General features: G+C 40.2%; 1 protein-coding gene across 4 annotated transcripts in view; it reads left to right on the top strand.

The window, feature by feature from the left end:
• The window catches only part of ELP1 (elongator acetyltransferase complex subunit 1), a 58459-nt gene extending 42860 nt beyond the window's left edge, over window positions 1–15599 (top strand). For 3 of the 4 annotated variants that reach the window (XM_081525922.1, XM_081525931.1, XM_081525938.1), the window contains exons 30-37: window positions 1147–1209; window positions 1589–1649; window positions 3399–3512; window positions 4422–4518; window positions 7755–7882; window positions 8644–8798; window positions 11536–11611; window positions 14095–15599. In XM_081525922.1, coding sequence (XP_081382048.1) covers window positions 1147–1209; window positions 1589–1649; window positions 3399–3512; window positions 4422–4518; window positions 7755–7882; window positions 8644–8798; window positions 11536–11611; window positions 14095–14162 — 762 coding nt within the window. In that variant the 3' untranslated portion in view covers window positions 14163–15599. Of the gene's footprint in view, window positions 1–1146; window positions 1210–1588; window positions 1650–3398; window positions 3513–4421; window positions 4559–7754; window positions 7883–8643; window positions 8799–11535; window positions 11612–14094 lie in introns of all 4 variants that reach the window. The other variant, XR_014064261.1, reaches the window with a different exon arrangement.
• The last annotated feature ends 1911 nt before the right edge of the window (window positions 15600–17510 follow it).

Here is a 17510-nt window from a genome sequence, read left to right as displayed (position 1 = left end):
AAGAAAATGTTTATTTAACCTTCTTAGTTAAAAGTAACTTATTTAAAGTAGTATATATGTATTATAGATTGTTTAAAATACTGAAAGCAAATACAAGAAAATAAAAACACCTCATTCCTACCACTCATAGGTTGCTATTATTAACATCTCCTGTTTCATTCCAGAGTTTTCTCTCTCCTCTCTCTCTTCCCTACTCCCTCGACACAAGTGTGCGCGTGCACGCATGCGCACACACACTACACACAGATATATTTTTTAACCAAAATGAAATTGTGCTGTTTATAGATTTGTTTGTCTATAATCTTCCTCTCTCCATGTTGACACATTTTAATTTATCCAATAATTAAAATTTAAGTTCCCTCAATATTCCAAAGGTGTTTACAGTAGGTTGATCCACATTAGATTCCCTCCTAGATCCATGTATTGCATTCGTTATCTTATGTTCTTTAAATCCCTTTTTATCTAGTTTACACACCCCTTTTTACTACAGAGATTACTTGAAGAAACCCTGCCAGTTGTCTCTTTTATTTCATCTTTTAAAAATGTGTTTTGTTTTATGTGCTTTTTTTTAAGAACATAGGGTAATTATATATTAGGGTATATATATATGATCAAAAGTTTTTAGTGGTAAGGATGTAAGCATCACAAATGGTTAAAGACTGTAGAATATACAGATGTTTATTAAACTTATTTCAGTTTTTTATAGGTTTGAAGTTGTTTGAAATACAAAGAGAAAAAAATAAGCATTAAAAGAGAAAAAATGGTTTGGAAGGTTACTGTTCTAGTCTACTCTTTTTTCAAAGTGTGGTCTTGTTAATTCAGGAGCCCACCTAAATCTCCTGACTCAGACTTAGAGATCCAGCTGGGGAAATGGGCATTTCTGACAGTCTCTCTCGTGGTATCAGTGCTCAGGAATGTGGAGAGATGATGCCCACCTTGTGTTTTGTGGTCATTTCCAGAATTGACACCCCTTATTTGTCTTTGGCATCAGCACTTATCAAGCATCCGCTCTAGGCCAGACCCTATGCTGAGAGCTGGGATTGTGAGCATAGTGGCAGCTCTTTGGGCAGTTCTGCAGTGTGTTATGGTGGCCTCTGACACGCTTGCCCCATTAGCCTGTTATCTTCCTTGATGTTCCCTTGTCAGGACCATGAAGAAGCTGTGCTCGTGCTGTTAGAAGGAGCTGCCTGGGAAGAAGCTCTGAGACTGGTAAGAGGACATCAGAACTCTGCCCTGCCTCAAGTGCCAGGTAGAGCGAGAGCCTGCACAGGGGAGACAGTGTCAGCCGGAGTCCCTGGTCTCCGAGGCTTCCGAAGTTTGGTAGAAGTAGTTCAGGTTCTGGTCTAAGGATAAGCTAGTGCTTTTTAAACCATTTAAATAATTTATTCTTGATGTGTGGAATTAGTCCTCTAAATGTGAAATGTTACTGTTTTTTACTGAAACGATTTGTGTTTTGTTTGGCTGCCTTATAGGCCTGCTCCTCTGGAAAACATCCTGGTCACCTCTGAAAGTGATCCATTCCCTAGCATCTTAACTTTGCAGTGACTTGAAGTTTTCCTGCCTAAAATTACCTTATTTTTCCTTTTAGGTACACAAATATAACAGACCAGATATTATAGAAACCAACATAAAGCCCTCCATTTTAGAAGGTGAGCGTTGTATTTTAGAAAGATTTCCTGATTTGGAAGTATCAAGGTGGCGAGGACAGGGAGACGGGAGAGTACTATCTTTGCTGTTACATCCTTTAATCATGTCAGTGATGAAAGAACGCATTTTATTGAGTCAATCAGAGCTCTCCACTGGGTGAGATAATTGAATTCTGACCATGGTTTTTAAATGTGCTATGTTAAATGGGCTTCCAGTGGTAAAGAATTTGCCTGCCAATACAGAAGACATGGGTTTGATCCCTGGGTTGGGAAGATACCCCTAGAGAAGAAAAATGACAGCCCACTCTAGTATTCTTGCCTGGGAAATCTCGTGGATGGAGGAGCCTGGGAGGCTACAGTCCATGGAGTCAGGAAGAGTTGGACAGACTTAGTGTCTAAACAGTAGCGACAGTGCTGTTAAATAGTCACACATGAAATATTTGAATGTTAAAAACCTGTGGGTAAGATACAATTAAAAATTTTTGCATTGGGGAATAGTTGGTAAACTTGCATACGAACTGTTAGATAATATCATATCAAACGGTTAATTTTCTGCATTTAATAATTGTATTGTGATTATATATATAATATGCTGATTCTTAAGAGAGAGATGCTAAAGTATTTAGGAGGGAAGGATCATATCTGTAACTTCCTCTCAAAGGGTTCCACAAAAATAATTGTGTGTGTATGAGAGAGAGAGTGGAGAGAGAAACAGAGGAAGCCAAAAATATAATGTTAATACTTGATAAATCTAAGTGAAGCGTGTGTGTGTGTGTATTCATTAAATTATTGCAACTTTTATGTAGGTTTGAACTTTCAAAATAAAAATTTTTTTTTATAATAAAAAGAAGGGCTTTTCCTGTGACCTTGTGGTTAAGACACCTTCCAATTCTGGGGGCACAGGTTCAATCCCTTGTTGGGGAACTAAGATCCTGTATGCTGCACAGCATGTCCAAAAAAATAATAAAAATGAAAAGGACCTTTGCAGAAGGTTAATCAGTAACAGATGAGTGTTAATCAGTTCTAGAATACTCTGGTGTACATTGTCATTCCTTAAATGCAAAGTGTAAGAGTAGGATGTCAGTTTGACGTATAGAAATCTTTGGGAGTAGAGATTGATTTTAAGCCCTGCACAGTCTACCCTGTGAGTAATGTCTAGCCTTTCTGACGTTAACATGCATTCACATTCTTATCCTGTCTGCTCTCTACCACTCTGTCCAACCTAAAACTGGGAGAGTTCTCTATCATCCTCTTTACGTGCTCCTACCTGGGTCCTGGAAGCATCCTCTCAGCCCTGTAACAATCCTAGCTCACTCTTACTTGAATTTTTCTCCACTAATGAGAGCCTAGAAAAATGCTGACAATTCATCGGCAAAGACCTAATACTTAGAGGTTTAGGAAGCATTTCATGACTTTCTTCCTATTTTTGTTAATAGATTCCTGTACACTCCTTTTATTTGCCAGTCCTCTCTTGGGTTAGATATTAAAGACTCTTATTCAAGTGATTTTACAAGTTTAGTGGTAGAGCGTTGATGATGTTGGTGAACTTTAAGATCTTGAATCTCAATCTCTAGTTCATTCTTCGAAAGCAGTATTGGTTAATTCTCAATTAAAGCTAAAGAAAAAATCTTACTTGAAAAACTTGATAACTTGTTTTCTTTTCATTAAGCTCCAACTCCCTTGCTAACCCCTCACTCTAGTTTTTTCTCTTTGCATAAACATGTTTAAATTATTTTCCATCTGCACCCTCAGCCCAGAAAAATTATATGGCATTTCTGGACTCGCAGACAGCCACGTTCAGTCGGCATAAAAAACGTCTATTGGTGGTACGAGAGCTCAAGGAGCAAGCCCGGCAGGTGAACCTGGGTGAGTGCTTGCCTGAAGACAGTGAAGCTTGCGGGGTGGGTGGGGCAACATCACACTTTGTCTTATTAGCTGCTTTCTGTGCCTTCTGCCGGAGAAGGCAATGGCAGCCCACTCCAGTACTCTTGCCTGGAAAATCCCATGGACGGAAGAGCCTGCTAGGCTGCAGTCCATGGGGCCGCTCAGAGTCAGACATGACTGAGTGACTTCACTTCCACTTTTCCCTTTCATGCACTGGAGAAGGAAATAGCAACCCACTCCAGTGTTCTTGCCTGGAGAATCCCAGGGACGGGGAAGCCTGGTGGGCTGCCATCTATGGGGTTGCACAGAGTCAGACACGACTGAAGCGACTTAGCAGCAGCAGCAGCAGTGTCTTCTGCAGTGTGGTTAGTGTGCCTAGTGGAAGTCTGAGGCCTCTGTGAAGGGCACGTGTGTGTCTTTATCATGGGTACTAGGAAGAGTTTGAGGGCAGAATCAAGCGTGAATGGGAAGAGGTCTACCAAACGTTCCCCACTCACCCGGCAAGAGGAACTGACTACAGTATTTACAGACTGAATCTCCTCATCTCCAGAAGTTCCTTTGCTTTAAGAAAAGAATAAAGAAAAGTACTAGCTTACAGTAGTAAAATTGTATTTAATATCTGTTGGTGACTAGTAGTTATTACTACATTGATTTTAGTCTGTTGAGCACAAGGAGAGCACCTCCTTGTTTTATTGAAGAATAGTTGATTGACAGTGTTGTGCCAGTCTAGTGACTCAGTTATACACATTTGTGCCATATTTTATATCAACTTTGTACCAGTTTTCATAGTTCATTAGAGGTGACCTGGATAACTATGGTTCATTGACCCTGCCGAAGGTGAGCCTTATCTGCAGGGATTTTTCAGTTCTGTGTCTGGTTCTTCTTTTCTAGATGATGAAACACCCCATGGTCAAGAGTCAGATCTCTTCTCTGAAACCAGCAGTGTCATGAGCGGCAGATACTCTCATAGTAACTCGAGGATATCAGCGTATGTATCGTGTTTACTCAGCACACTGACCATTCCATGGGTATGTGGAGAAAGTACAAGTGAACAGGTCAGTTTTCCCCCAGGACAGTGCAGCAGGAGGGGGAGGATGTCCCTCAGCGCCCTGTGGAAGTTGTGTAAGGACCTTCCCAGCATATCTAAGAGATGAGCCTTGACTTCAGAATGCTTTCTGCCGCAGCTTTGTGGGCTATGTTTGCCCGTTGCTAATACAGCACTTACTCTGGGTCCTCAGTTTATATTTAACATCTGATTTTATTCATTTAACAAATAGTAAGTGACTATATGTAATGTGTAGGCACTGAAAAACTAGAAAGATTATAAAGAAAAGAGATTTCGCACTTCTCCAAAGTTCAGTTGGTCACAAGTATTTACTGAACTTGTTGTAGTGGATATTACAGAAACCTTTTAAGGAGATGTGAATTAATAAGAATTTGTAGACTTACGTGGGAAACAGAAAACAATGCATGATGATATATTTAAACCAAATGGTGTTTTAGGAATTTAGAGTGGACATCTGTGAGATTTGGTGGGATAATCAGAAACTGCAAGAAAGCCACCTTGACTGGGCTTTTGAGAGTTGGGGTGAGAGTCCCAGATGAAACAAATAGCATAATTAAAGACCTCTGAGGCAGGAAAGAATGTGGGGTTCATTTATATATTTTATGATATTCAAATTCCAGTCTGATATGTCTGTCTTCTTACTTTAATTTTGTTGCCTTTAAATTTATTTGGTTTTTACTACAAAATTGAAGCTGCTTGTTCTTCTCATTGTTCCAGCTCTGATTATCAGATGTAATCTCATTTTATTCTGTATCTTAATCAAAACTTCAAGGCCAGGCATCACTTTTTAGGGCTTTCCTTATTATTTCCTGCCTTTTCTCTCCAGTTGAATTTTATGTATCATTTTAACAACTTCACCATTTTCCCCAAAATACAAGCACCATCTGTATATATCCTGGTTTCCCAAAAAGTTGGTGACCATAGTTACTGGTACATTCATTTTAATCTGCTGAGCACAGGGAGAGCCCTCCTCCTTTTCTTTATTGAAGCATAATTGATTTACAACGTTGTGACAATCTCAGCTGTACAGCAGAGTGATTCAGTTATACACATATATACATTCTTTGTTTATATTTCCTTCCATTATGGTTTATCACAGGATATCAAATATAAATCCCTGTGCCATACAGTAGGATCTTGTTTATCCATTCTAAATGTAATACTTTGCATCTACCAACCCCAAACTCACAGTCCATCCATCTCATTCTCCCTCTCCTCCCCTTGGCACCCACAAGTCTGTTCTCTATGTCTGTGAGTCTGTTTCATAGATAGGTTCATTTGTGCTGTGTTTTAGATTCCATGTATGAATGATACCGTATTTCTTTCTCTTTCTGACTTACTTCACTTAATTTGATAATCTTAGCTGCATCCATGATCCTGCACATGGCATTGTTTCATTCTTTTTATGTCTGAGTAGTATTCCACTGTATATATGTAACACATCTTCTCTATCAAGTCATCTGTCAGTGGATATTTAGGTTGTTTCTATGTCTTGAGGCTATTGTGAATAATGCTGCTATGAACATAAGGGTGCATTTATCTTTTTGGATTAGAGTTTTCTCCAGGTGTATGCCCATGAGTGGGATTGCTGGATCATATTGTAATTCTGTTTTTAGTTTTCTGAGGAACCTCCATACTGTTTTCCATAGTGGCTGTACAAACTTATGTTCCCACCAACAGTATTGTAGGGTTCCCTTTTCTGCACACCCTCTTCAGCATTTGTTATTTGTGGACTTATTAATGATGACCGTTTTGACTGGTGTCAAGTGGTACCTCATTGTAGTTTTGATTTGCATTTCTGTAATAATTAGTGATGCTGAGCATCTTTTCACATGCCTGGTGGCCATCTGTCTATATGTTTTTTTTGGAGAAATGTCTGTTAAGATCTTTAGCCCATTTTTTGATTGGGTTGTTTTTTGTTGTTGAGTTGTATGAGCTGTTTGTGTATTTTGGAAATTAAGCCCTTGTCTGTTGCATCATCTGCAAATATTTTTTTCCCATTTCATAGATCGTTTTCATTTTTTTATGGTTTCCTTTGCTGTGCAAAAGCTTGTAAGTTTGTTTACTTTTGTTTTTATTTCTATTGCCTTGGGAGACTGACCTAAGAAAGCGTTGGTACAATTTATGTCATAGAATGTTTTGCCTATGCTCTCTTCTGGGAGTTTTATGGTGTCATGTCTTAATTATGTTTAAGTCTTTAAGCCATTTTGAGGTTATTTCTGAGTACAGTGAGAGGGTATGTTTTAACTGCATCTGTTTACATGTGGCTGTCCAGCTTTTCCAACACCAGTTGCTGAAGAGACTTTTTCCCATTTTATATTCCTGACTCTTGTAGAAGATTAATTGATAGTAGGTGTGTAGGTTTATTTCTAGGCTCTCTCTTTTGTTCCATTGATCCATATGTCTGTTTTTGTGCCAGTACCATGCTGTTTTGATTCCTATAGCTCTGTAGTATGTCTGAAGTCTGGGAAGGCTATGCCTCCTGCTTTGTTCTTTTTTCTTCAGAATTGCTTTAGCAGTTCTGGGTCACTTATGGTTCCATAAAATTTGGGGATTATTTGTTCTAGTTCTGTGAAAACTATCATGGGTTATTCGATAGGGATTGCATTACATCATAGATTGCTTTGAGTAATATAGCCATTTTAACAATGTTAATTCTTGTAGTCCAGGAACATGGGATTTCTTTCCATATCTTTGAACCATCTTCAGTTTCCTTTCTTAATGTTTTATAGTTCTCGGTGTATGAATCTTTAATCTCCTTAATCAGGTTTATTCGTAAGTATTTTGTTTTGGGGACTACAATTTTGAAAAGTATTGTTTTTTTACATTCCCTTTCTGATATTTCATTGCTATTATAGAGAATGCAACCAATTTCTGATGTCATTCTTTTATCTTGCTACTTTGCTGAATTCATTTATCAGATCTAGAAGTTTTTAGGTGGAGTCCTTAGGGTTTTCCAAATACAGTATCCTGTCATCCCTTTCTAATGACAATTCCTTATGACCTTTCGTTTCTTTTTCTTTTCTGATTGCTGTGGCTAGGACTTCCAGTACTGTGTTGAAGAGAAGTGCTGGGAGTGGGCATCCTTGTCTTGTTTCAGATTTTAGTGGGAAGGGCTTAAGGAGAGCCCCTTTTAAAACATCTCTGATTTGTAACAGGCGATCATCTAAGAATCGGCGCAAAGCGGAGAGGAAGAAGCATAGCCTCAAGGAGGGGAGTCCACTGGAGGATGTGGCCCTTTTGGAGGCATTGAGTGAAGTGGTGCAGGGGACTGAAAAATTGAAAGGTATATTTTCAATACTGATGATTCTTGCCCATATAAAAACCATAGTAAACACATCACTTCAGGGCACATCCGTAAAACAGAACTTCTCAGCTGGTAGCCCAGAGGCCTTTCTCATTGGCATTCACCTACCCAAGATGTGAAGGACGATCATTGAAGTCAAAAAGTTTACCCAAGGCCACACAGGGCCTCAACTGTTAAGCAGGTTTGCTCCGGGATGAAAATAAAGGTTAAAATCCAGTCCATCCCCCTCCCTTGCTACATCGTGGACTTAGGAATAACTCTTATTGGTCTGGAGAAAGACGTCTATCTTTCTATTTGGCCTTTTAGGAACTTCCCTGGGGGCTTCCCAGATGGTACTAATAGTAAAGAATCTGCCTGCCAATGCAAGAGACATAAGAGATGCAGGTTCGATCACTGAATTGGGAAGATCCCCTGGAGGAGGGCATGGCAACCCTCTCTGGTATTTTTGCCTGGAGAACCCCCATGGACGGAGGAGCCTGGTAGGCTACAGTCCATACAGTCACAAAGAGTCGGACATGACTAAAGTGACTTAGCAGACATGTATGCATCACTGAAATCAGGATAAGGGTTGAGGAGACCCTGATTCCCTGCTTGGGCTGCAATGGGTTTGTGAAAGAAGAAAATATGGAAGATACTGTGTGATATTAGGTATTTTTTGCTTGGGAAAGAATCTCTGTTAGGATTCTACCGGTGGAGCTGGTATTACAACTTAACCACTCTCTCAAATTTCTTCTCTCTAGATGAAATATGCCATATTTTAAAGATGCTCTTTCTCTTTGAGTTTGATGAGCAAGGAAGGGAATTACAGAAGGCCTTTGAAGATACTCTGCAGTTAATGGAAAGGTCACTTCCAGAAATTTGGACTCTCACCCCCCAGCAGAGTTCAGCTACACCTGTAAGTTTTCCTCAAAAACAGAATGTGCTTTTCTTATTAAAATCACTTTCACAGATTATTACTTTCATAGTGTCTTAACAATCAAAGCAAAAGATTTTCCTTTTCTTAAAACATACTTTACCACAGTTAAATTATCTTAGCAAGCTGTTGGTAAGAAGATTTTATGATTGACCATGTAGTTCATAGTACACCTTGGCCTAGGTTAAGTTTGCTTTTAGTTCTCTTTTCCACATGAAACCACTGTCATGGAGAAGATGGGAGTCAGATGGTTGCCCCTGACCTTCAGTGAAATTGTTAAGAGTCAACCAGAATTGGCCCCTCACCTCTCTGTTCACACTTATGATGGGATCTGAATTTTTAAAGGAAGCCCAGATAAATGCAGTAAATTTGACTTGTCACTTCTGTGTTGTTACGACATGATTACTAATTATGTTAAAGCTGTTTGTGTCCCATCAAGAATTCTGATGTTTTGTCATCAGTTTATTGTTTATATCTGCACAGTCTCTTACACCTCAGGTCTGTTGCCCAGCATTTTGATTTTGATTCTGAAAGGCTGGTCTGTGTGTCAGGGTCCATTAAGGACAACAGAAACCACAGCTAATATTTTATCAGAGAGATTTTAATAAATGGAACTGGTTAACCAAGTACTAGAGGACCAAAAAGGCAGAGATGGAACACAGAGAAGGAACACTGAGATAATAGTTAAGTGTGGGCAGCAGCTTATACCCCTAAGACTGAAAGAACAAAAAGAAGAGTTTGAGATTCTTAGAATTTAGACGCTTGGAGGTGGCAAATAGGTGGGGAAACAGTAGCTGACTTTATTTTTCTGGGCTCCAAAATCACTGCAGATGGTGACTGCAGCCATGAAATTAACAAACGCTTACTCCTTGGAAGGAAAGTTATGACCAACCTAGGCAGCATATTAAAAAGCAGAGACATTACTTTGTCAACAGAGGTCCATCTAGTCAAGTCTATGGTTTTTCCAGTGGTCATGTATGGATGTGAGAGTTGGACTATAAAGAAAGCTGAGCACCGAAGAATTGATGCTTTTGAACTGTGGTGCTGGAGAAGACTCTTGAGAGTCCCTTGGATTGCAAGGAGATCCAACCAGTCCATCCTAAAGGAGATCAGTCCTGGGTGTTCGTTGGAAGGACTGATGTTGAAGCTGAAGCTCCAGTACTTTGGCCACCTGATGCGAAGAGCTGACTCATTTGAAAAGACCTTGATGCTGAGAAAGATTGAGGGCGGGAGGAGAAAGGGACGACAGGATGAGATGGTTGGATGGCGTTACCAACTCAATGGACATGGGTTTGGGTGGACTCAGGGAGTTGGTGATGGACAGGGAGGCCTGGTGTGCTGCAGTTCATGGGGTCGCAAAGAGTTGGACATGACTGAGCAACTGAACTGACTGACTGACTGACTGGAGGTGGGCCTAGCAGAGGTGGTTCTTGAAGCTCTGTGAAGCAGGGGCAGCCATCTGGTGCTCGTATTTCTGAGGGGGCAGATGAAGCTGGTTCAGAGTGTGTAGAAATAAATGGAAACTGGAATGAACAGATGCTGTGGGGTAAAGAGCCACTGTTGAGTGAAAGCAAGCAAAGGAAGGAACAGATTCCATCTCCTTCCTCCATCCAGCCTTGGCCTGTCCCTCTGTTGGCTGCTCTTGTTGGAGAATGATGGCCGTCAGAGAAGAGGTGTTTTCTCAGGCCCACAGTCCCAGCATCACAAACAGTGCATAGAAGGGTGGGTTTGGAGCTGAGACAGAGGCCAGAAGTCAGCTCATAGGCTTATGAAATACATAAGCTTACTGGGTCTTGATTTCCTCAGCTATAAATGAGGATAATATTCTCTAGTTTACTTCACTGAATGTTTTGAAGGTTCGATGAGAAGGTAGATATCAAAGCATTTAAAAGAAAAAACTATAAAGGCAACTAAGAATTAGCCTCCCATAAACACTTGAATTTACTGTAATAGGTATTTCCTAGAAGAAATGTGATCACCTTCAAAACTTGTGGTTTTGAAGCTAACAATTTATAATGCTTCCCCAGGCCCTCCGTTATTCTCATCTATTCAGATCATATTAATGCCTAAGATACCACTTTAGGAGTCTTTTAGGGGAAATGTCAGGAAGATGGTGTTTTTGCTCTGGTTGGTAAAGCACAGTAATGTCATGTGTGTAGGATACCATGGGGCACGGGCCAGTGCTTTGAGCCTGTGACATTGCTGCTGGGCGTGCGCCAGGAGGGGACGGGCACAGAGCTGAGTGAAGGCGGGGCAGAGGGCCTGGCATGTGCCCACTGAGGTTCCTGCAGGCATGGGATTACTATGAAGTCTCTTGTTCACCTTGAACACACGTGGAGTTTGCATTCTCCTCCATTTTGTGTACATAATTATTTTAATGTAAAAATTCTCACAAATCTTTGAGTACAGTCTGATGCTCTGTGTATTCTGTAATCTATTATTGAACCCCCTCCCCCCAGGGTTTGGCTCACTCATTTGGAAAGGACCAGGCGTTTATCACTGAGTTTTTCCTTTTTGGTCTTCCCCTTGTCATTACCTCGTTCTTCTGGTAGACAGGCGATACCAAGGTCTGAATGGAGACAGGAGAAACGGGCAAATTAAAATCACGTATATGTTTGATGCCATAATGAAAACGAAAGGCTACTTATTGCTGCAAAGGTATTTGCAGTCATCAGAAGTATAAAATAATCTTTGCTGATTCAGTCTACTTTCTACTTAGGTTCTAGGTCCCAATTCTACTGCAAATAGTATCATGGCCTCTTACCAACAACAGAAGACTTCAGTTCCTGTTCTTGGTTAGTATTTTTCTCTCTAAATTGTTATAGTACTAAGCAGAAGAAATATATTTTGTAAGTGTTGAGGTTAGTAGTATAAGGAGAGATTGGGGAGTCACTGCAATTTTTCCTCTGTTCTAGGACTCTATCTTTAGTAAAATCAGTTTAATGCCTTTAGTGTTAGGAACCTGGGTTGGGGGATGAGAGATCCAGTGTGACATTAAATGTATAATTTTTAAAAAACTTGTTCTGACATGCACACTTGTCAATGCAGTGGCATATATGCATCCATACAGGCACATCACAGTTGAAGTTTGAGTCTAAACAGTCTAATTTGCACGTACATTTTAAGAATTCTTCTGAATCATCATTTTTGGCTCTTGACAATTTTGCATTGTGTCTTGGGGACATTTTCGTATTTCTTACTTAAGAGCTGGACCTTTTTAGTCATCCTTAGGATTGATAGTATAATTTGAAAACAGATCCAAAGAAGATTATCATTTCATCTGCATTTCCTATTGAATTATACCTAAAATGTTTCTGTTTATTTTGGGGGGGGGAATGATTCTCATCAATTAGGTTACATATTCTTCAAAGTTAAAAACCCTAAAGGCTTTCTTTTCAAAGTTGGTTAAAGAAATTTTTGACAGGTCAGTTTGGTGCCAAAGTATTTGCCCTTCATGTGGATCATTCCAACATAGTAACTTCTTTTCAGCTTTGAAAAGTTGGCAGTTACTGTAGCTGCTGTTTGCGTTTCTGGCATGTGACAGGCAGCATTCTGAAAGTTTTTCATTTAAATGCTATATTGTGTTAGCATTTTGATGACATTTGAAGTAGGCTTTGTGAGAGCCACGTCAAGTTTAACTTTAATGGTATATTTTGCTACCGGGAATATACTAACCACCTTCCATACCAGCTAAGCTCATATGTCCAGACAGGTAACTGCTGTACCCCTAGGCCCTCTTCTTCCTGGAGGCTGGCAGGCTGCTTTTGGTGTCAGTCCCAAAACACACACTTATTTCTGAGATGCTCACATTTCATCTCAGACTAGAGGCTGTTTGGTAATTGTCTAGTTTGTGGTGTCTAATCCAGTTGTGGTTTCTTTCCCCTGTTTTCCTCACTGCTGGCTTGATGCTGGCCCTCAGGTCAAGTCCAGTCGTATACGCTTGCCCTAGGAGGGTCTAGTTGGCTTTATCAAAGCGCGCTTTCATTTCCCAGCTGAGCCTTAAAGACTTCTAAAATTTTGAGGCTGCTCATTATCAGCAGCCTCCAAGTTTGTATTATGTATTATCAGCTCATTATGTGTATTATCTGTGTCCCTGTGTAGGAACACTGGTGTAGACTGTGTAGGAAAGGGGAAGTTCTCATAACCCAAAAAGGGCAGATGAGCTACTCACAGAATTAGTGCCACTCAAATATTCCTCACCTGCCCCTCCCCAGCTAACAGTATAGTGAAGCAGTGACCTCAAGGGGCATTTTCTGATTGTTTCATGTTTACCATACAATGTAGTACCACACAAGTTGCTTCCAGTTCTTGCGAAAATGGAATCCATTTCATAAAATGGATTCGTGTTCTACCCGAGTAGTGCTTAAATCATAAACCAGTTGGACTTGTTACGGTTGATAGCAAAATTGCTTTAACTATCAAAGGATAAAGAGAAGTCCTTGGAAAAATTGATAAAAGTCCTCAAAGTATTTTTATGAAATGACTTTCTTTGTGCTATGAAATTCAAGCATGGAAATATGAAAGATGTCATGCCTTGCTGTCATACAGTCTGTCAGAATAGTTTCTTTCCTGCCAGTAAGTCAATATGTGGTATTTATACTAAGAAAGAACATCTTTACATGTTTTCTCATGTTTCTACTTACTATTTATTATTCCTACTTAAATAACTCCATAAATGTAGCTGAAAGAGGGCCTGGAAGTTTTGTCTGACAAATTTTCTCCAACTATTACCTGCCTCTTCTAGTTATTTTATTTATTTTTTAAGCAGGGACATTTTTATTGACCACTGTGTTTGTAAAAATTATCATAAAGTCTTTTCTGTCCGTTAGCTTTACTTACTGAATACATGCCACCAGTTTTTTCTTTTACTCTTAAAATTGAGGTAAATTTTACATACAGTGAAATGTACAGATCTTTTAAGTGTATAGTTTGATGAAATTTAATACACGTATACAGCCTTGTCACCAATACAACCACCACCCTCTCCCATTTGAAATACAAAAGATTCTCTCACTTTGAGTCAGTTAGTGGGTGTTTTTTCCTTCAGCCCTCTCACCTGCCTGAAGTTGAAGTGGATTCCTCTTCTTGGAGCAGGGCCTCGAGGCTGTGTTTGCTCTGACCAGGATGCTGTTAGGGTAACATGAACATTAACTTTGCTTCTGAAGCTCATCTTGTAGGTGCAAAGCCCAGTCACCTCGTTTTAGCTTAGAGTGATTGCCTCAGCTCCTGCCAGCAGGAAAGAGTGTGTCTGTCACAGTTTTTCTTTCATTTCCTTTAGATGCTGAGCTTTTTATACCACCAAAGATCAACAGAAGAACCCAATGGAAACTGAGCCTTCTAGACTGACTGTGACCTCACCTGGGAGACTCTGGCAGGGAAAGCTGTCTTCCTTCCACTCCTCGCTCCTCAAGACCTGGCTTTGGGAACTGGGAAGAGAAGACCATTTACCTTAGCACTGGGGAGAGCTGCTCTGTACAGCAGACCTCGGCAGACACAAATTCTGTCTTATTTTACTTTGCATGTAATTGTAATCATTACCAAGACTTTAAGCTTCAACCAATAGCGCATCATTTTGTAAAAGTTACTGTTCTTTTACTTAGTGCTGGTGAGAGCATATTTCTGGTATTTATGGTAATCAGGACATTGGGTTTGATTCCCAGCTATGGGTCTGAATCATATTGGGACCATAGACAAATCATAGAATTCATTTGTGCCTCAGTTAATTGGGAATAATGTTTTGTGGCTTCTATCTCAAGTGTGAAGAAAAGTAAAATAATGTTTTTAAATTGTTTTATGTTCCTTGAGGAAAGCATTATATATAAACAACATGGCTATTAGTAGTCTCAACATATGGTCAGATTCAATCATTTAAATGACTTCTTCACCTTGAACTAAGCAGAATGAAAATTGAAATCTATTCTTTAATGTTCTGAGCTTTCCTATGCTGACAGTAATATCTTACCAGGTCATATGCTTCCAGTTACAACCAGTTTGAGCCTCCTGTCACTATAATGTCCATAGGGACTGTTTTTACTGCCTGTGAATGTTCTGCTAGGATTAGCAGTATCAGAACTGGAACAGTCTAGAATTTCTGAAACAGTATTGTGCACATTTGGGATGGTGAGCGGTGTGCATCAGATGGCATGCGCAGTAGTAAGTTACTCCTTTTCCTCCAAATGTTGCTTCTTTTAACATAGTGTTTTTGTCAGTGTCTAGGCCATTTCATTTATTTTTCTTTATGGTGCTTAACTGACCTCTGTCTTTTAGTTATTTTCTTTGCAAGAAATGGAAATGTTTTCCCTTTTCGGTGAATCTAGAAAAAGCTTAATTCATTTTGACAACAGTTTTGTTGCTGAGTTCTTGGGTAAGGCTAACAATCTCTTTCATGCTTTTAATATCAGAACCAGACTTTTATTTCTATATGTAAGCTAACAGTAAGTGCTGCTTTTGATCCTCAGAGTGTGGATATACCCAAAGTTGTGTAACCAAATAAGCCTTTCCCTGATATAACTAAATGTCAACTACAGAATTTAGGTGTGTTCACTGTATAATTCAGTTTTTTTGTGTCTGAAAATGTTCACAAAATGATAGAAAAAGAAGATCTGTAATTAAGTGCACAGCATCGAAAGGCTGCAAGTGCTTTGTGACTACTGTTTGGTGTGGATTACTGAACATGGTAACGTACATGACATTTTGATATAGTGCTCTTGCTATGGATAATAGTAAAGGGATCCAAGCTGATGGGTTGCAAATAGAAGTAAACGTGTCTTGATAATAGCGTGACTTTGCATGAAAATTCACTTTCCTTAAAATAATGTAGTGAAGCAGCAAAAAATAATTTGTGTGAATACAAATTACTATCACTTACTCTCATCTGAGCAAAATGGGATTTTATTCATTTGGAGAAGCAGCAGGTGGGAGCAAACCTTCCAAATTGAAGAGCAATGTCAAGGGGGAATTCATGGGGGGAAATGGCTGTGTATGGGCAAAGGAGAACCTCCTGGTAGAGATGAATGCTTAATTTGGTGGGAAGATTCTGTCAAGTTCTAGAGGAGAGTATAAGATTCTTCCCCCAAATTTGGGCTTTTCCCAAAGCAAATTCATGCTGCAGGAAGCTAAAAGCCTCCATTATTTTGTTGGTGCCACTGAATCAGCTTTGGTCAGATGCTCTGCACATCAAGAGGAATTGTGCAGAGGATTGTCTCCTATAATCAAAGTGCATTTTAATTTAGACTCTTAAAAAATGCTGAGGCAGGAGGTTATTATGTTTTTATCAGTAGAGCTTGGTATAATTTCTTAGCAGTGCTGCATATTTTAAAATAAATTTATTTTCCATATATACCTATGTATATACACACATATATTTATGTGTGTATATACACACGTGTGCACACATCTGAGGGATTCTCTGTAGCTCTAATTGAAGAGGATGTTTTTAAAAGTAAATAAAACTGACAGTTCTTAGTAATTGTAGGTAACTATAAGTTTGGAAGGGTTTCCCTGATAGCTCAGTTAGTAAAGAATCCATCTGCAATGCAGGAGACTCCAGTTCTATTCCTGGGTTGGGAAGATCTGCTGGCGAAGGGATAGGCTACCCACTCCAGTATTCTTGGGCTTCCCTTGTGGCTCAGCTGGTAAAGAATCCGCCTACAATGTGGGAGACCTGGGTTTGATCCCTGGGTTGGGAAGATCCCCTGGAGAAGGGAAAGGCTACCCACTCCGGTATTCTGGCCTGGAGAATTCCATGGACTGTCTAGTCCAAGGGGATCTCAAAGAGTTGGACACAGCTGAGCGACTTTCACACACACACACAAGTTTGGAAAGCAAAATTGGCTTTCTTCCTCCTCCTGTGGCTGCCTGTAATCTTCTGTGCTTCATTAGAAGTACCACTTGGACAAGTCCTTGGGAGTCTGGTTGTCCTTCCTTGTCTGTCACATAGTAACTGGGGGAGGATTACCATCTTAGAAGCTAGATCACCATAAATATCTGAGATCTGTAGACAAGCCGCAGTTAAGGTGATGATGTCTGGCAGCCTGGAAGGCCTGCTCTCAATTCCTGTGCTCTCTGCACTCCCTCAGCCCTTACCTGTGCCTCATGCCTGCAGCTGGCTGTTCCTCCAGTACTCTTACTGGCTTTGAAGTCCCAGGAACTTCAAGACCAACAGATGTCCTCCTGGTATTTGGAAAGAACAAAGTCATGGTCCACTCATCTTAGTGTCCTTGGACAAAGTCATTTAATCTCACTGAATCTTTTCTCCAACCTGTGTGTCCGTTGGGCTAACCAGGGTTTCTCAGTCTTAGCATTGTTGATTTGTTGTTCAGTCGCCAAGTCGTGTCCAGCTCTTTGCGACCCCATGGACTGCAGCATGCCAGGTTTCCCCGTCCTTCGCTATCTCCCATAGTTTGCTCAAACTCACGTCCATTGAGTTGATGCCATCCAGCCCTCTTACCCTCTGCAGCCCCCTTCTCATCCTGCCCTCAATCTTTCCCAGCATCAGGGTCTTTACCAATGAGTCGGCTCTTCGCATCAGGTGGCCAGAGTATTGGAGCTTCAGCTTCAGCATCAGTCCTTCCAATGAATATTCAAGGTTGATTTCCTTTGGGATTGACTGGTTGGATCTCCATGCTGTCTGTCCAAGGGAGTCTCAAGAGCACTGTTGATATTTTGGATTATATCATGCTTTGTTGTAGGAGG

This window comes from Giraffa tippelskirchi, chromosome 1 (assembly GCF_054371585.1).
Source record: "Giraffa tippelskirchi isolate mGirTip1 chromosome 1, T2T-mGirTip1v1.2.pri, whole genome shotgun sequence".
Lineage (NCBI taxonomy): Eukaryota > Metazoa > Chordata > Mammalia > Artiodactyla > Giraffidae > Giraffa > Giraffa tippelskirchi.
Note: the sequence above shows the minus strand (reverse complement) of the source record. Positions and strands in the feature narration are given on the sequence as shown.